Source organism: Gymnoscopelus microlampas (genome assembly GCF_963454915.1).
Source record: "Gymnoscopelus microlampas genome assembly, chromosome: 4".
Classification (NCBI taxonomy): Eukaryota; Metazoa; Chordata; class Actinopteri; order Myctophiformes; family Myctophidae; genus Gymnoscopelus; species Gymnoscopelus microlampas.
The window spans coordinates 7,458,235-7,478,754 of NC_139941.1; the positions used below are offsets into that span (position 1 = coordinate 7,458,235).

Genomic DNA, 20,520 nt, shown 5'->3' on the forward strand with positions numbered 1-20,520 from the left:
CTGCAGTAACTAAAAAGGGGAGGGGCCACTGGCAGCATGGCATCAAGGACCTTGCTTACACACCATCAGCTGAGTCAAATTACTAATTGCAGTTTCTAGCTGTTGCTAGTTTCATGTATTTGTACAAATTACATTTTCAAGTAATTTAACACAATGATTGAAAGAGTTTTAAATATGTTTATCTATTGACACTGGAGTTAAATGTTTGTTGATCACCTGTCTCTCCTCTGCAGTGCTTGCAATCCTGTTGATTGGAAGGGGCCAAGCACTGTAGAGGAGGAGGGGTGTTTGTCCATGTTTTGCTTATTATATTTATTGTATGTGTTTGGCGCCTGAACTATTTATTGAATGGTATTTATTGGAAATAAGTTAGGAAAGCAGTCGTAATTATAGATCAACTCATGGGCCTAGGTTTGCCTTTGTATCAGATAATTGATGCAATTTACTATCATTGCGCTTGGTTTGTCCCACCTGTTTAAGAGCAGGCACGCTACAGATGAGGAGAGGCTCAGTTACTTCAGCTGTTGTGGAAGGAATGAGCAAAGAGAAAAAAAAGAGGGTGTGGATGAGGTGTGATTTTACCAAACCACACCAGTCGTGGGATGTTCAGTATGTAGGCTATATGCAGATTTAGATGTCAAAGTACAGATAGTCAGTGGTGGAAAGTAACTAAGTACATTTGCTCAAGTACTGTACTTAAGTACAATTTTGAGGTAATTTATTTTATTTTACTGGAGAATTCCAAGTTTTAAGTACTTTTACTTCTACTCCACTACATCTCAGAGGCAAATACTATACTCTTACTCCGCTACAATTATATGAAAACTTTATAGTTACTAGTTACTTTGTAGATTTCGATTATTATTACAAAACATGCATCAACCACTTCAGCCCTTTATACATTTCGGGCAATTTCCAAAGACAATATTATGCTGTTGTTACAAATTTGTTGTTTTTAAATGTGCAAATAAATAATAATAAAATCTAAAAAAGCAGATGAGCTCACAATGCTGTGACGCATTGTGAGCTGGTAGATCGGCTATTTTCAAAAGATTTTGTATACATTTTGAACTTGTGAAATGGGACAATCTGCACAATGAGTACTTTTACTTATGTACTTTAAGTATATTTTGATGCCGATACTTTTGCACTTTTACTCAAGTACATTTTGAAAATGGGACTACTACTTGTAACAGAGTGTTTCGACATTGCAGTATTGATACTTTTACGTTTTAAGTAAAACGTTTGAGTACCTTTTCCACCACAGCAGATACTACATACACATCTTATGTATCTTATCATAGCATAGACCCTATACAGTGTGTGTGTGTGTGTGTGTGTGTGTGTGTGTGTGTGTGTGTGTGTGTGTGTGTGTGTGTGTGTGTGTGTGTGTGTGTGTGTGTGTGTGTGTGTGTGTGTGTGTGTGTGTGTGTGTGTATATATATATATATATCGCCACTTTCGGGCAGAAACCTCTCATCTCCTTGTAGAAAATAGAGAGAAAGGAGCGCATCCATTTGGCTGGATTAAAAATCCCTAACAAGGTGCTTTTTGGTGCAAATGGGTCACAAAATGTAGTAGCAAAAAGGGACCACGGCACTCTTGTGGAAAGAAAGCCTTTAATATTCTGGCTAATGCCTGGCAAATAAAAGATACACTTACAGCGCGTTGTGGCAACAATGCCTTCATCAGGGTGACTAAACAAGATTGCAGAACAAACATGGCTTTAATAGGACATGACATCACATGCTCATTAACATGCAGAATTGGTTGAAAACCCACACCAAGACAAAATGAAGAGCCTTACAAAACCCACACATTACTATACGTATAGGAGCACATGAATTCCAAACCACCCCTTAACAAAGTAGAAAAAGTGCTCCTTGGAGCACAGGTCTCCGCCAGGTCAGGCAGGTTATTGTGGGCCAGCAATGCTTGGAATTCGCCAATCAGGATGGAATATGAAAAATTGGACGGATCCTTCTTGATCACTTGACTATAGAGATACTATGTATCGATTTGCATTATGTTTGGACAAAATGTGTAGGAGTAATATAAAGACTTTCAGAAAGCAGTCGGTTTCTTCAGAGAGCTGGTCTGTGTTTGAAGCAGACATGACCATCAGTGAATTCACCATCGAATATGATGCTCTCAACGATCGAAACATCTTCACCAACGGAGATTCAATAACAGGTAAGATTATTGTAGTTTTAGCTTTTATTTTCATTTTCATTAGTTTACGACATATATATGGGGTATTGGTCAGGGGTGTAAAAAAAGCAGATCTATAGCTCACAATGCATCACTTCGCGACACATTGTGAGCTTGTAGATAGAATATTTCTGCTATTGTTTAAGATTTGGAAGATAACATATCCACCCAAAATGTTAGGCTCATGTTTGAAATAATTGACAAAAACTAAAAACAAACTAAGGACATTTTATAAACGGTTTCAGTTAAGAAACGTTTTTCTCAAATCTAGTGTCATGATGTTAAGCATCAGTTTGCACGGACCACACAAAAGCAGATGGTCCTTCAGTTATAGGAATCAAAATGAGGAATTCTCTCCACAACGATTTAAAGAGTTGCACAAATATTAATCAATTTAAATAATGTTAGAAAAATGAAATAATTTGACAATATGAAGACGACGAACACGATAGAATTTGACTTTTTCTACTTGTTTAATTGTCCCAGTGGTTATCAAAGTGCGGTCCGGGGACCCCCAGAGGGTCCTTGAGGGGTCTTCAGATTGTAATTCAGGTCTTCAGATTGTAATTCAGGTCTTCAGATTGTAATTCATTTGTTGCTTGTTGTTTGTTTGTTTTTGGTTATATGCGCCCATCACCAAGTATATTTGTTTAAGTTGAATAGGGGGCAGGTATTATAGAGTAAAGAATAGTTGTCTTCTTCCTGCTCCTTTTCGCCCATGGGTGTATTAGATTAGATTAATTATTATCCTTTGATAGGAATTGAATCGTACTGTGATACACTACCATGTGTGAAATATAATGAAATTAAATAATTTTACAAGTTTTATTGACCTCTAATAACAGGCAGAGTCATCGTGGTGACGAAGGGTCAAACCAAGGTCCAGTCGCTGACCTTCACCGCCAAGGGCAGAGCATCAGTGTTGTGGCTTGAGCCGCTTGTATTTGGAACCAACGTACCTGTACCTTACAATAACAAAGAGAAGTATTACAATGTGGAGCACTCCATGCTGGCAGGTAAAAAATACTTATTTTCAGGAATTATAGCTCATTGGTTCTCAAACGTTTTATTTCAAGGACCCCCATTTTGGTATGCATTAGGCTGTACCCCCATAACTATGAGGGACCCATCTTCCACAATTGTACAAATGGAACCAAATCTATACGTTCTGTACACTCTTGAGTTACGGGGATCTGTGGCCAAATGCATACCAAACTTGTACGCTTTGTACACTCTATGTATGTATGTATGTATGTATGTATGTATGTATGTATGTATGTATGGTACTAGAAGTTAGCGGCCCGAACGTCTAGCGTGACGCGTCGTTCACTTTGCAGTGCCACCTTACAGGGACCTCACAGTGTGAGAGAGAGTTTTGTGCTCTCCTAAATCCACGGCAGGCTTTGAAAGTACCCACTTCAGAAAGAGGTGACGTGCATCACCTCTCCAATGACCAAAACCCACTTTGTGATTACTCAGACCTGGTATGGCAGACCTGTGGGGAGTGTGCAGTGGTGTACAATGTGAAAAGATAGTTGAAATCGCAGGAGATGAAGTTAGCAGTTTATTTGTGTAAAGGGTCGTCGGCGTGGGTTGTGTTGAGGATGGAAGCCGTCGAACTGGTGCATCCTACCTATTTATAGGTAGGATGTGATGTCATGCTGTCGTGAGATTACGTCACACTGGCGTGTCTCATCGTGATGTCACGACCGTGATGTCATATGACGTCACACTGGCTACATACATACATACTGACAACCGACATGGCGCAGGATTCAAATTGTATATATAGATGTACTTTATGGGTATATATATATATATATATATATATATATATATATATATATATATATAGGATAAAGGCTTACAAATATTTTATCACTTGATTTGCCTAAAGAAGGATTATGATATTGGCTGGTTGAAATGACTGCTGAGGTGCACTCGAAGGCTTGCAGCAGGCAGAGGGCAGGTGGTTTTGCTTTTCCTGTATGTGAGCTGCACCCACAGCCTGTATTTATGACCACAGCCTGTATTTACTGATCTCACTGATCAGATCAGAGAATACCCAAGATTTGATAGATTTAACCACACATGCCAGCGTGAATCATTAGATTTTGTCATTGATTTAACCTGATGTTATTAATGATTTAATTTACTCATCATATATAATTGCTGATAATATGCAGTGTAATTGCATGTACTGAATTATGCCCAGGTATGAGACACATCTTGGGGGAAATTTAACCTCTATGTATGATTGGTTTCCAATAGGAGTAGGCTCACCATACATGAGGGAAATTATAATAATTGGACGACCTATCGTTCTATTGTTAGCTTAGTAAATTCTAAGCCCCTTGAGTTATTTAGAAATTGTTTATGCATGTGTTATCAAAATACATTCAGGAAGAAAATATGATTTACCTGATACATTTAATAGATTTTCCCCAGAGAGATGCTAGCAATTATCATATCAGTGGGGTATATTACACAGTTATTTTGGAGAGGTTTTGCAAGTGTGTGCGCTTGCACACCTCTGTGTGCGTCATGGCCTGGCAAATGAGAAAAAAAAATAAAATACTAATTTCTGTTGTCATCGATGGTCAAAGACTTTAAAACATTTAAATCTTAACCCAATGTATATGGTTATGCAGTTGTATGCAGTTACTGTGACTGTGATCGCCAAGGTTTTGGTCGCTGTCAGTGAAAGGCTCTGCGAGAGGATCCGGCCACGATAATTACACTCGGCGATGGCCTTCCCGACCGTATCAGATATCTAGCAGGTTTTATATTTGGCTCTGTCGCCGACTGGACATCATACAGTATCATACAGTGCGAAAGGGGCTGCGACCACTCTGCGAGGAGATGCACACTACAGCCAATGAGAGCACATTACAGCCACCGTGGCTATGGATGGTCGCTGGACCTGACCACAACAAACAGATCCCCCGCATAGTTACCGTGCAGTCCTATATTAAGTTAAATATTATTGTGAAACAGAATGAGAGTGAGCGAGCATGCTCGGAGGGGGATGTTTATTTGAGAGGAATTGCACACACAGCCTGTCTGAAATGTTGCCAGATTTTGCGAGAGAAATAAGTAACCAGATCTATGAAAACAATCCCAACAAAAGCGACTATACTGTAGGCCACATGAGCACTTTAAACCTATACAAATACATTGCATATTTGAAAATAGCCGATCTACAAGCTCACAACGTGTCGCAGCTATTTTCAAAGAAAAATATTTATGTATGTGGCATACATAAAAAATATGTATGACACATACATATGTGTTGTTTACTTTAAACCACTGGTTTAAACAACATTAGGAAACAAGGTCAAATAAGCAACTACACTTTAGAAATAAGCCCAAAAAAAAACGCAACCCGCAACAACCAATATTTACAAGCAACGCTACAGAAAAACAAGCCCAAACTCGCTTACAGTCGCTTATAATAAAGAGAGAGAGAGAGAGAGAGAGAGAGAGAGAGAGAGAGAGAGAGAGAGAGAGAGAGACATGATACAGAGAAATAGAGAATTAATTATTTAATGTCAACAATCAATAGCGTCTTGTCTCGGTCACGCGCTTATCACGGCACTACAGTGTGCGGTAATGCTAGAAACTGACAGAATTCTCTGTTTATTTAATTCGATTAGAAAGGCTCTACTGCGAGACTGTTGTGTTACAAAGGTCATGTCCTATGGTGCACAAACCTACTTTGCAGCTATGGCAAGTCAGTAAGCAAATAAAAAGGAAGTTGTGGTAACAGACTGCATCAGGGAGCCAAAATAGATCTAGCAGCAGGCTGTTGACTTCCTTTCCAGCATGATGCATCAGCATCTGATTGATGAGACCATAACCAAGCCTAGCCATTTCAGTGCAAACACACAAAGCCCTGTTTTTAATTACGCGCAACCTTTAGATTACTTTTCAGTTATTTGATATAGCTTGATTTTGTTTTCTATTTTAGAATCAGTTCTGACTGGTTTGATACAGCGCTCATGGTTTGATACAGCACTGTACCTGGCATCAAACTGTGTTCTAAATTTAGGGACTATGAGATCTTGTCTTGTCTTGTCTTGTATGTCTTGTGTATGTCTTGTATGATATGCATGTTGTGACGGTTCCCTGTATTGTGTATTGTGTAGCTACATGTATTTCACCTTCATATGTTTCATTTAGGTTATCTGGTTATGAGTTGCGTTTGCTTTGCCCTTCTAATTGTCTGCTTCTATTTGTTCCTAGGACTTGGGGAGCAGAGTGATGCAGGTCATCAGGCTAATTGGTGTGCACCTGGGCCCAGGTGCTCACACCCCTATAAAAAAGCCTGCTCCCCAGTCATTTGGCAGATCCCTGTCTTCAGCACTTCCTCCAACATTTGTTAATACATACAACACTCGCACCCACACTACACCATCCACTCATCCATACACACATTACATTACTGACTACTGATTTCCACACCTCATATGTTTATTTCTAGTTTGTTTGATTTGGGTTCTGATCTTTAATAAATATTAAGTATACTTTTTACACTGCGTCTCCCTTGTTTTTGCTATGTTCCCTGGTTCCCCTAGGCCAGGGTCATAACAAAATGGGGGCTCATTCCGTAAAATTTTGATTGTGCAGTAAGTTTGGTGAGTCAAGTGATTCTCCCTTCTGCATTTGTTTGTGCCACACTGTGGTAGTCAATTGGCTCATCAGTGGGAATTTCCGGGGATTCCCTTGCAGTCCTGTTCGTTCAACTGGCAACAGTCCGGTGAGTAGCAAAATAAAGCGGTCTTGCGCACTTTTTGTTTTGGGAGATGCAGTGAATTTGTTGGTTAAAGTTAGTGTTTGAGTAAATTTGTGCGGGTGGGGAGTTTTTTTTCCTGGTATTAGTGGTGAAAAAAAAAAGAAGCTACCTGGCTGTTTTTTGTTTGAACTAATATGAGTGTCCCTGTTAGGTTTAGTTTACTTAACAAAATAGGGGGTAATAGTAGTTTAGTTTGGGGGGTGGATTATGTGCAAGGAGCGGCTGTAGATAGAGAGTGTGTACCGGTGCGTGCGCATTCCATCTTGGGGGCACAGCTAAGGGCTGGATGCAGGTCGCCAGCTACTGGTTGCTTTTCCTACCCCTTGATATGAGCTAGGCCTTTGCGGTGGCCTTCAGTGCATGAATACCCTCTGCAAACCGGCATGAAGACGGGTGGAGTTAGTTTGGGGAGTAAATAGAGGGGCACTTGTATACTTTTTTATTTGTTGTGAATTTGGTTTACCAGTTGGATAGTAACTAAGCACACATGAGCCAGGATGGTTACTGATAGAGTTATTTTGATTGATCATAATTTGTCTAGTGCCCTAAACCTGCTTTAAATGTCAAATTAATATAATGCTGTCATATTGGCCTAAATTCAGTCATGTACTATATTCTCCTATTTCTCTGTCTATGCAAGGTCAAACTAGCTACAGGCGTTCTGTGGCTATCAGTTGTTTTGAGAACACTGTATCTTGGTGTTCTTCTCTGCGCTAACCATCTTTTAGCGCCACTGAAGTCACCACTGACCAGTGACCGGTCAGACCCGAGGTCAACGTGTTGTTCGAGACATGTGGATGCTGTTTGTTCAAAGATAAACGGTCACACCATCATCATCATCATCTTCATCATCTACCATCATCATCCTCATCTGACGACGACGTAATCATCACTATCCACCAATGGCAGGATGACACCTCCGACGGCTGGACGCTCGATGTATCTTCAATGATGTCATATGTTTATGTTACCGGACGCTGTTAAAGTCCAGGGCTTTCTCTGTTTAACGGGAGAGAGGCGACGACCGATGATGCGTGAACACCTGCTGATACTGTAACCTTCCAATTACTCTCTCTGTCTGAATAATATATTTCCCTACACCCAATGGCTGCCTGTGTCCTGAGTCTGGTTTTTCTTTGTCGCCTTTTATGAAAGTTATCTGGTACTTTGTATACATACTTATGTGATGTTTCGCCATGCATTGGTATATATATATATATATATGGGTGATAAGGAAAAATAACAGCTCTATCAGTTACTGTAGAAGAGTTCATGGACTCAACCTCAGAGGAGCTTTTAGACCAATGCACCAAGGACCAATTGCTTAAAATTGCGGAGCATTATAAGGTTAAAATTGAGTCCGGTGATAAAAGGTTAAAAGAGTTTATTGGTTGTGTTGAAAAAAGATTTGTTTTCACATGTGGAACCGTCAGAGGAGGTTTCTCCTCCTCCCCCTATGTTAGATGCCACTGTGGTGGTGCCTCCTGCACCTGTGGTATTGGCCCCAGGGTTTACATTTGAGCAACAAATGGAGTTAATCAAGTTGCAAGCTAAGTTGCAAGCTGAACAGGCGAAAGTGAGGCTAGACACGCAATATGCAATTGAGAAAATGAAACAGCAAACTGAACAGGTTAAACAGCAGACTGAACAGGCTAAATTGCAAGTAGAGCAGTCCAGGTTGGATTTGATAAAGCACGTTAAGATGCCGCCGGTGGTAGGCCTACATGTATCAGAACCTGCAGAGCCGTCTTTTGACATTTCTGGTAATCTAAAACTATTGCCAAAGTTTTCAGAGCGGGACCCAGAGGCGTTCTTTGCGCTGTTTGAGCGTGTGGCCAATGCACGTCAATGGCCAGACTCGGTGCGCACTTTAATGTTACAGTGCGTTTTGACTGGCTGGGCGCAAGAAGCTTTTTCAGCTGACAGTCAGAAATATTCCTGTGTGAAGGCCGCTGTGCTTAAATCATATGAGCTCGTTCCCAAGGCGTACCGCCAGCGTTTTAGATTTTGGAGAAAGGGTGAGAAGCAGACTCATCTGGAGTTTGTCCGTGATTTGAACACTTCAGTCGCTGGTGTGCCGCGTCAGAGGTAACTGATTATGAAGGGTTATGCGACTTGATGGTTTTGGAGCAGTTCAGAGATTCTGTTCCGGCCCAGGTGGCAACCTATATCAGTGAACAGAAGGCACGGAACGCGGCTGAGGCAGCAGCTCTCGCTGACGATTACGTATTGACGCACCGGGGAGAGTTTTGGGCAGGCGGTGGTAAGGAGTTCAATGAGTCTGGTAGTGGTGGCCGATGGAATACAAATTGTCCATAATATGTTCAGGTCTCGCTCTAATCTATTCTCTTCTCTTGCAGTTTGGTTTTGAATGCTGTTCTGTTTTGGTCTCTGATCTTTGAGTTGAAGCATACATTTGTGAAATAGGTGTGTATATAGCCTATCGGCCAGGCATGGAGCGGCTGGGAGGCGGAGATGGATGTCTCCTTCAGGCCGTAACGGCTGGCAGGCGGGGTTTGTTTGAAATGCTTTAACATGTATTGTATGAAGTTATACTGGCCATGAGTCTCACAATTTGTCTGAATTCTTGTAGGAGCCGAACCAGAGGTTGGTGGTCCTATTCGTTAACGTTGGACATGATAAAGAAATGGAGGGCGTGGTGGCGAACGCGCTATTCCGGTCTCTGATGAATAAGGTTTTGGGTGTTCTCTGTGGTTCCTCTCTTGTCTTGTCATTCATCCCTTAAATGCTTCCTTGATATCAGTTGCTGGGGTGGAGGCTGGTGACAGGGGGGGGTTGGCCATTGGAGGAGCGCCCTTAATTCTGTTATTGTGTATGTATATAAGAGTTTGACTAGGTGCCGGTGCTCCCTTTGGGACTCCGTCTTTATGGGGGGGGACACCTGTATTGTGTATTGTGTAGCTACATGTATTTCACCTTCATGTTTCACTTAGGTTATCTGGTTATGAGTTGTGTTTGCTTTGCCCTTCTAATTGTCTGTTTCTATTTGTTCCTAGGACTTGGGGAGCAGAGTGATGCAGGTCATCAGGCTAATTGGTGTGCACCTGGGCCCAGGTGCTCACGCCCCTATAAAAAGCCTGCTCCCCAGTCCTTTGGCAGATCCCTGTCTTCAGCACTTCCTCCAACATTTGTTGCGAACGCGGAAGGAGGCGCGCCCAAGTGGAGCTTACTATGAAAGTCTGCTCGGCTTGTGTGTGTGTGTGTGTGTGTCTGTCTGTGTGCAGTGCACTGCCTGGGTGCGGCCGACAGAGTGCGCCAGAGTGCAGCTACAGTCAAAACACACCCACACACCCACACACCCACACACACACACACACACACACACACACACAAAGTCCGTAAATACACACTATTTTCAAGCTGCGTTCGCTTCCAGCGTTCGCGCGTCTTACTTGTTAATACATACAACACTCGCACCCACACTACACCATCCACTCATCCATACACGTAACGTATTACATTACTGACTACTGATTTCCACACCTCATATGTTTAATTCTAGTTTGTTTGATTTGGGTTCTGATCTTTAATAAATATTAAGTATACTTTTTAAACTGCGTCTCCCTTGTTTTTGCTATGTTCCCTGGTTCCCCTAGGCCGGGGTCATAACAATGTATACTGGTACATTAGTGGTACAGTAGTTGAATATAGACAGGTAGGCTAGTGCAGGCTAGTGCAGCGCATTGACAATTATTAAAGATACAGAAAGTGATGATGTCGGATTGTCGGCCTCTCTGTGACTGTTGTCAAGGAGAGCCTGACATGCATCTCCCTGACACTGGTTGTATAGACCAATTATTTGTTTACAAACATTGAGACTGGACTCAAAGGTCACTGTTTCATGTAATTAATTCTCAACAGATCCCCAAACCTGCTGTTTTGGGGTGCGCTGGTTTCAGTTCATCCAACCCCCTCTTGTGTGTTGGCTAGTGGAGTGCGCCCTAGCGAGACATATATACTTCATCGTGCAACGGTATTGCGCACCGAGAACAGCTGACATACAAGCTCACAACCGCGTCGCGGATGCGACCGCTGTGAGCTTGGAGGTCTGCTATTCTCGGCCGTTCTCTGCGTGCGTCACCTTCGCGGGACGGAGCATAAATTAGGCTTGACGGGCTGCAGCTGCGCGAGCCAAGCAGGTTCTGGTGCCATCCTGGTGACAGCATCTGAAAGTTTGATGGGATGCATTTTTACACGTGAGACTGTGACTACTTTTACATTGCATCTTATGAGCGGTGGGGTTCTTTTGCTGCAGTCCTGCGCGCGCATGCTGGTTCTTATCAGTGTGACGTTGTCTGTTAAGGCGTCTATATGACCATTGAAGAGCGAGCCTAGTGGCTCCATTTTGAATCAGATCTTTTTTTTTAAATAAAAATCACTTAAGAAAAAGCCTGTTCATAGGGCTGTTTTGGAGCCAGTAAAGGCGCTCTAAGCCTTGCTGGGCAGTGAAATTACTTTTACTTTTCCCCAAAAAGATCTTCTGTGCTTGCTTTACACAGTGTGAAAGCACATTCTATTCTTCAGGATGTGTTCTGTAATATTGACATAGGGTGCCTTAAGTTGCCCAGGCAGAGCTGTTTGCCATAATTTTTTATTTTACAAAATAATCACCACTCGGGAAGACCCAAACTGTTCTAACAGCTAACCTTTTGAACACGGGCATGTCTATTATTTGGTTTAACCGCTAGAAATCTCAAGTGGAACATTTGGTTCCATCTGTATAAAATGTCAGGTCAACATATGATTTACTATACTTATCATCATTCATAGAATATTTAACTTATAACACATTTGGGTCCATCTGTATAAAATGTCAGGTCAACATATGATTTACTATACTTATCATCATTCATAGAATATTTAACTTATAACAAAGACATTTATAAGATTTCTTAAAGGGATTCTATGTAACTTGAAGCCTAAATTTAAAAATATTTATATATATTTTTTGCATTTTTCCCCCTCTATGCAGCCACTATATAATGATGCTGGGGTGTTTTCCTGCATTGAAACACAGTCCTCTTTCTGAAATCCGTATTTTCCCTACTATTTATGTTTTGACATCCGGGTATCCAGCTCTTTCCGGGACGTAAATGAAACGCACACATGTGCGCGTCCGTGTGGCGAGTTCGAGTGAAACCGAATGGAACCGAGTGCAGCCGACAAAAATGGAATGCCAGCCATTGTTTTCTCTGCAGTGTTTTTACTTTCGGTTTAAAAACTTTAAAACGCTCTCAAACTTCTTTTTTGAGGCACGGAATTTACTTTTAAGATAGCGTTTGGATAGAATTTAGTTGTTTAACTTCATATATGTGGTCAATTAATCATGACAGAGCCTGTTTAAAAATAAAAAAATCAGAGAACCGGCAGGGGCGGGCAGTGACAGGTATGTATCCGAATAAAGCAACCAATTTTCGGCATAGCCCCTTCTAAAGTCCCCTTGCGTCATATTAGCTGGTGCTGAGGAAAATGAGCTGCTGATTGGCTGAAGGAGAATGAACTGCTGATTGGCTGAAGGGGTTGTCAGTCAACGGTACTGTTTGACAACATTTTTCTTTTCTTTTTTTGATCTCTGAAGTTGCCTAGAATCTTTTTAAGCACAGTTTTTGGTCTTATATTGACAGTTGACAATCCTCAAATGAATCATAAGTGAGTTTCATGTCCTTTATATCCAGAGACTAATTTCTGAGACTGCATATTCACACTCTGAATTCAGAAAATGTATGACCTCTGGAGCCTTAAAGCAATCTGTGCTTTTAGCAGGAGTTGTAGCAGGCACACTGCTGCTACTAGAAGGAGTTGAACTTGACGCATGGCCGGAAGGGGCGGTGCCAAGTCTTAGCTGTGATAAGGTGACACACATTTTAGCTTTAGAGTCACGGCAACCTGTTGACCCTGCTGACCTTTTGTTTGCCACTATGTCTGTAATGCTGGTGAACATATGGAAATGTAATTCCATAAAAAAACGTAATTCATGTTGAACAGCCCACTTTAGGATATAGGCTTGAAAGTTTTTTTATTACATTTAAATTTAATTAAAATAATTAAATAACGTAACCCTAACCTAACCCTAACCCTAACCCTAAAACCGAAATAAAGTAAAGGAAATAAAGTGCCAAAACCCACCCAAAACCCTTCGCGCGCGCGCGCGGACGGGACGTCAAGCGGTTTCCCCCGACGCTCAGCCCCCCTGGCTATTAAGTACTTCCCGCGCGCCTGCATGCACACATGCAAGCGTGAATCATTTGATTGTTGCTCTGGACGCCTAAAAACATCTAGGGTTTTTCTCAGACAGTGCATAGGACTCTGGCACTAAAACTCTCCTTCAACAGTCAGTCTTCCACCTGGGTTGGTTTTGTATTTTGTATTATGTATTGTTAAATACACAATGTGATCCCACTATGAACTGAGCAAACAAAGGGAAGCTTTTAAACTTCCAAAAGGCCAAATTTCTGATTTAGTGCTATAAAGATAAATAGACTAGGTTTTCTTAAAAATAGGGAGCGACGCCCTCTGTGAGTATCGGAATCCACGCAAACGGCTGTTGATAAAAAACTCATATACTTCACTTAGGTAGATATTGTAGCTGATGAAATTATGTGTATGCAATAATTTTTTGCATGATGCTGGATTGGAACTGGTTATAAAATTGGCACTTTGGCTCTCTTTTCTCTGTGACTACTTAGGACACACAGAGCTCCAGGTTGTAGACATAGGATGAGAGTTAGTTAGGGTAGGGTGAGCATCAGTACATGTTTTCTAGTCAGAGGAGTAGGACAGGTTTTTTCATGAGTCTTTTGAGGAGGTTAACAAATACTCGTGACTAGGGGTGTGCTGATATATCGCAATACGTTTTCGTGACGATATCGATATGTATCGTTTTGTCGTTTTTGACATTTTTTTTGCAATTATAATAATGCAAAAACAGAAGTATTTGTTTGCATTTGCTCCCCCCCCCCATATATTTTCATAATAAAAAAGTGCCGTATCGATATCATGAGCCCAATATCGTGTATCGTATCGTATCGTGAAATTATTGTATCGGCACACCCCTACTCGTGACATAAAAAGTGGTTAAAGGTCAAATTGATTTTCTTATGAGCAGGCCAGTAGAATGAGGGAGCCCCTCTGCCCCCTCCCCTTATAACTGTGACATCTCCAGGCTCATATGTTGTCTTTAAGTCAGGGACGAGACTAATGGGTGGGAGTTAAGGGGGTCTACGCATGGTGATCAGACAGACCAAAATTTTACCGTACATTCCCTGAAGGCCACAGGCCTGCTAACAAGGTTGAATTTGCTCTGAAGTAACCATGGCGGGAAATATATGTTCCTCCGTCGCCGCGGGTAAATGCAGTTTTTAAAATTGACACTTCTGTGTATATAGCCCATTCAAAAGGTCCCTGATATCGAGGATCTCTTGTTTGTAACCACACACCGCTCCAATATAGGTTGGACGGATTACAAAGCCTAATGGGTAAATGGAAATTACATTTTGATATGTTTTTTCAGTGCCAAAAACACCCAAAAAATTCTAGTTGATTATATTTTTCTGTATGTCTCTGACATACAGAAAAATATAATCAACTAGAAAATATTGTTCCTGAAGAAACAATGTGGGCTCGCTTCAAAAGAATTGACATCAAAATATACTTTGAGTACCACAGTAAAAGTATTTAAGTTTTCAGAAAATTGCAGATCTACAAGCTTAACGTGTCACATTGTAGATCGGCTCTATGTGGTTACTCTAGGTTTTGTATTAATAATAAAATCTGCAAAGTAACAATTAACTAAAGTTGTCAAATGCGGTAATTCTGGTGGAGCAGAAGTAACACAAATGGAAAGTAAAGCAAAAGTACTGTATTGTTGGCACTTGTATAGTACTTGAGTACATTTACTTAGATACTTTGCACCACTGAGCAGCCAATGACTGACTAATCTGAGTTCCCAGAAGTTTTCGCCAGCTCTCGCATGCAAACGGGAGGGGCGAGGAAACTTCTGGGCCAGAGCCCTGGTATTTGTGGGCGGGATGTAGCTTACGCTCAGAATCTGAGCGGACACGCCTCTTACCGGTCTGAGAGCTGTGCAACTCGTCTAAACAGTCCGACGAGAGGCAAACAGCAGTACACAACAATGGCGGCCGCAATTTCTCGAGGAGAAATTGCTTCCCGTCGCTCCTATTTACATGCAACACCCACTGCATGTGGATCCCGTCCCCTTTTCTTCATTGGCTGTTGATTTGAATCAGAACGCAGTGGCCGCGCCCCTGCTGTCCAGGCTCTGAGGCGAAGTCTCCCAGACTAATGACTGACAGGCTAGGTATCACCAGGTGTACTAATTGCTACACTGCAGAGGGACATGGGTTGGTATAATGGTCTTAACTAAAAATGTACACATCACACAGCTTAGATCTTTGGATGAAATCGGAGAGCAGACCCGTAGTTGTAGTGTAAAAAATGCACGTTCATCTAATGTCAATATACATTGTTTATTGTGTCTGGGTAGCTCAATCGGAAGAGCTTTTGACTCTGAATAATAAGGTCATGGGATCAAATCCTGACACTTACTAGGTGAAAGTATGAAGGAATAGGGAGTGTCCAATTTTATCCCTTAAGTTTTAAAAGTGAAATATCTAAAAAACGACAAAACATTTCAAAGTAAAAAGTTCAGACATGTGTGTCCACAGTAAGCTGATTTTTTAAAATTGTGAATGGAGTTTCTAGGTGAAAGTATGAAGGAGTTGTGATGTACCAAAATCTTCCATTGACTTGCATTATAATTTATACAGATTCATGTACGGACCTGGGTCGTCCAGGAACCCTAGGCTGCAATGCCAGCCTGACAGCGTGTCGCGGGTTCGACTCCCTTTCCCGACGACCTTTGCTGCGTGTCACCCCCCCATCTCTCTCCCCATTTCCTGTCAGCCTACTTTCCATATCCCTCTCTAAAATGAAGGCATAAAAAGACCCCAAAAAATCTCCACAAAATAAATATAATATATATAATATAATAAAAAAAGATGAATGTACGAGCACACGATTCCACAGTAAGCTGAACATGTTAAAGTTTGAATGGTGTTTCTAGGTGAACGTATGTAGGAGTAGTTAGGTGGAGAATAAATGAATAGTGAGAACATCAATAGTGTGCTCGCTGCTGCTGCAGCGAGCCCACAATAATGAATTATTCATACAATAACCATGTGACTTTGTTTAGAGTTGGTGATTGGGCCATAACCATGTGACCTTGTTTACAGATCCCCAGGAGATTGGACCAGGCCGCCACGTGTTTCCTTTCACCTTCCAGATACCTGACAGGTAGCTACAGAACATAGAGCATTTTCATGTCAAGGACCTCCAGATATTTGGCTGTCGACCCCCATCTGAAAAGATATTGAACCAGGGACCCCCATGAGAGACAATTTGTGTTGTTAGAAAAAAAAAAAAAAAAGTATTCCAAATGTTTCTACATTTTTAAAACCGTTAAAAAAATAGCCGATCTACAAGCTCACAACGGGAATATAGCCGAAGTACTGTATAAAATAGGGTTAAGTTTGTGTTAGGGACCCCCTAGAACCCCGTCAAGGACCCATGGGGTCTCCTGGACCCCATTGGACATGGTTACTTACTTACATGTGAGGTTTATGTTTGACCATGACTATATGCCTCTCTTGCTGTGTGACATTGTGTACAGGAGTCTTAACGCGGTAAACCCCGGTTTACCATGCTACAGGAGTCTGCCATCCACCACCATCCACTCCCCATTACCCAATTACATGGTGGCTAGTCTTTCTGGAGAGGTGGTTCATTCCCTGGAGGCCCAGCTGAGCAGATCCATGAGGTTTTCAAGCAATGCCAAAACAGAGTTCAAGTTTGTCTCCAAAGCAGACATGACCCTGCCTGGACTCATGGTCAGTGTTGGGGAAGTTACTTTCTAATACATATTACATATTGTCTCTGTCGTGTCGGGTGAAAACCTCACATGTCCAAAACTGTTACTTTTCAGGATTCAAATTCAAAAGCATCAAAAGTAGCAAATCCACAAGCTCGAAACGCGACGCTTCGCGTTCTGATGCTTTTGAGTGACACTGTATTTGTAGTATGATCAAGTAGGGCGTAAAAAAACACAAAAAGTTAGAATTTGGAGATTTTTTTTTTCTTAGCTGATCTAACAGTATGCCACATTCTCGGTATACAAAATGTTGCTGAGGTGACAGTAAATGGTGAATTTATATAGCGCTTTTATCCAAAGCGCTTTACATAGATTGTGCAAATATCATACACTGATAGCAAAGGAAACCATGCAAGGCACCAACCTGCTCATCAGAAGCAATTAGTGGTCAGCGTTTTGACACTTCAACACTAACTCTCGGAAGCTGGGATCTAACTGGGAACCTTGTGGTTCCCATCCGGCCGCTCTACTGGCCACTCTACCCCTGAGCCACTGCCGCTCCTAAGTATATCCCTTCTATTGTGTTAGGGTCATTTTTTACCCCTTTTCAAGTTTAAATAGGTAAAAAGTACCCTTTCATTTCTGTGCATACTGTACCAGTTGGATTATGCTATAAGTATATACAGTTCTACATCTTCCGGGAATTAGCTCATTTTAAATCCCGGGAATTTTCAGACCCTTTCCTTTGCTTACCGGGAATTCCCGTAAAAAAAAAGGAAAAAAAGTGCCCACTAAAATGCATTCATATGTAGATACTTGAATAGCTAATTTTACATCGAGGTGCCCAGATGTCCTATTGTGCCCACCTATCCTGTATTCCTAGTAAGCATTGACACCTATCTATTTGCTATTAAACATGCAAGAAAATGATCAGATTGATCAGATTTAGAACAAGATGTTCCATACTAGGGGTGGGACGATATGGGTACCTCACGATACGATATATATCACGATATTAGGCCCACGATAACAACATATATCACGATATTCGACAAGATTCGATATATTGCGATATCACGATATTCTTTATATATTGCAAGAAATTTCACCAATGATATATCACGATAGTCCTTGTATTCAATTCATAAACACATAAAATAGCACCAAACAGTAAAAAAAAAAGTATGATTTTTTTTTATTTTTTTTATTCGATTTAAAAAAATAATAATATTGATTATTTATCGCGGGATAAAGTATCACGATATATCGATATATCGTCCCACCCCTATTCCATACCATATAGGGACTCATCGGGAGATGATTGGGGTAGCCACCTGTGTGACATTGGCACTGCTGCTGGGGTGTTCTGTGTTTCTGACGGGACGTTAAGTTACGAGACTGTTTGCTCTTGTTTTGGGCATTCTGTTTGATCAGACAGACCACCATGTATTGTGCCGTTAACGCATTACCTTTAGCGTGCGTTTTCTCTTCAGTTCTGGAGATGTGGTGGAGTTAGTAGGCTTACTAAGCTATCCCAGGCGCTGCGCTGGTAATTGTGGGTTCCATGAATACCAAAACGCTCGCCCCGGGGCAAATCCGGCGGTATTCACCTGGTATTCCTAATTATAATAGTAATAATTCCTCCGCGCTGTAGATAGGCCTTTCTACTAGTTAGTAGTAATTTCTAACAAGAAAAATCCTTCGGGATCCCAGGAACCGAAGCCAATTCCCGGGAGGGATTCCCGAATCCCGGGAATTCCGATATTAAACCCTAATATACAGTATGTAAATATCTTAGAATTTTCCTTTTTTTTCTTTTCTCTTTTTCTCCTTGAGCTCCCTGCCCCCCTTCTTGTCTTTTCTCTTTTCCTGAAAATAACAAAAATGATGGAGCTTGCACAAAAAACAATTTTACACATTTTACACTGTAAACCTGTGATGTGACAAAAGTTGATTCTAATTCTGAGGAGGTGACTGATTCTGAGATTAATACTGTGTCATTTCAGGAGCTGCAGTACGGCAGTAAGGTCAGAAACGTCGTCTTCTTTGCATCTGGAAACGTGTCTATGAACGTGTCCACTGAGAAGATGGGATACCTGCAAGGTAAGGTTACAACATGTGTGCAGACAGACAGACAGACAGACAGACAGACAAACAGACAGACAGACAGACAGACAGACAGACAGACAGACAGACAGGAAGGCAGACAGACAGACAGACAGACAGACAGACAGACAGCAATTAGAACTATTGGTAATGAACATTATTATTATAAGTCCAGACTATAGATCACATTCCAACCCAACTCTTCACTATAGGCTACAGAGTGAAGAGTGGGGTTAAAATGTGATTCTTTGGCGCCCTCTGGTGTCCTAGTAAAAGGAAAAGCAGCAAACAGATGTCAGTGGTTCTCAACATCAGGTCCAGGGACCACCATTGTTCCAAATGGCCCACTGATGGTTTTTCTACAAGCAAACACTCATTTCATGTGTGTACACGAGTAGCATTGTGGCTAACAACATTAGTCGACTAGCTGTTTTCCTCTTATTACTACAAGGTGGGAGCAAAGTCTATATTTTGTTGTATTGCAAAATGGAGCTTTAGAATGAAATGCTGTAGGCTATAATTTGTCACAATGTACTGTAGGTCATCTGTGGTGATGTAATAGCAGTTATTATTGAGTGACTGTTATTATAAATATCTGCATTCATTGTTAATGAAGTTCTTGAGCTTTTTGTGTTTTATCCCTGTGTGTGTGTGTGTGTGTGTGTGTGTGTGTGTGTGTGTGTGTGTGTGTGTGTGTGTGTGTGTGTGTGTGTGTGTGTGTGTGTGTGTGTGTGTGTGTGTGTGTGAGAGAGAGAGAGATAAATGGTCAATGCAGTGTTACAGTATGTATGAGCATACATCACAACCATATGAGTAAACAATTATGTACAAAATACTATACGCTTCAATACAGATTTTGATTCAGAAAAGGGTTGAGAAACACTGATGTGTTGTCATTCTCTCTCCCGCTCCGCCAGGAGAGGCCCTGAACGTGACCGTGGAGGTGGTGAACAGCTCTACGCGCAAGGTCAAGCCCAGGTTCAAGCTGTACCAGAAGCAGAGCTACTTCGGCAAAGCTTTCGGCTATTTCACGGTTACAGAGAAGAGGCAGTGCATGACCAAGACCATCCTGAAGGACAAAGACAAGTCCGTGGAGAAGTCCAGCAGGAGAACCGTGACCAAAACCATCTGCCTCCCACCGAAACTGCCTCCCTCCATCTTGAACTGCAGGATTATCAAGCTTGAGTACAGACTGAAGGTACATATATCTGTCTGTCTGTGTCTGTCTGTCTGTCTGTCTGTCTGTCTGTCTGTCTGTCTGTCTGTCTGTCTGTCTGTCTGTCTGTCTATCTCTCCCAGTAGTTCTCAACCTTTTTAGGACACAACCCCCCAAAATTATCATATTTGAACCAGGGACTCCCCACCCTGACAAGCACTTGGAATTGTAGGCATAACATTTGAAAGGTTGACTCGGTTCCACAGGTATTGTGAAAATAGCAGATCTACAAGCTCACAACAATGCCTCGCAAGAGGTGTTGTGAGCTTGTAGATCGGCTATTTT

General features: G+C 41.5%; 1 protein-coding gene and 1 long non-coding RNA gene across 2 annotated transcripts in view; both read left to right on the forward strand.

Annotated features, from left to right (window-relative positions):
• Positions 1 to 20,520, forward strand: part of LOC311043910 (uncharacterized protein) — a gene marked incomplete at its 3' end in the record, with an annotated part of 30,879 nt that overhangs the window by 9,733 nt on the left and 626 nt on the right. Inside the window, exons 7-10 of the mRNA XM_084055334.1 lie at positions 481 to 609; positions 16,809 to 16,932; positions 18,920 to 19,016; positions 19,937 to 20,217. Of these exons, the coding sequence (XP_083911460.1) occupies positions 481 to 609; positions 16,809 to 16,932; positions 18,920 to 19,016; positions 19,937 to 20,217 (631 nt within the window). The remainder of the gene's footprint in view (positions 1 to 480; positions 610 to 16,808; positions 16,933 to 18,919; positions 19,017 to 19,936; positions 20,218 to 20,520) is intronic.
• On the forward strand, positions 3,172 to 16,770 carry LOC311043590. The gene is made up of 3 exons (XR_014600617.1): positions 3,172 to 3,227; positions 16,279 to 16,339; positions 16,716 to 16,770. It is a non-coding gene; the product is annotated as an uncharacterized lncRNA (long non-coding RNA).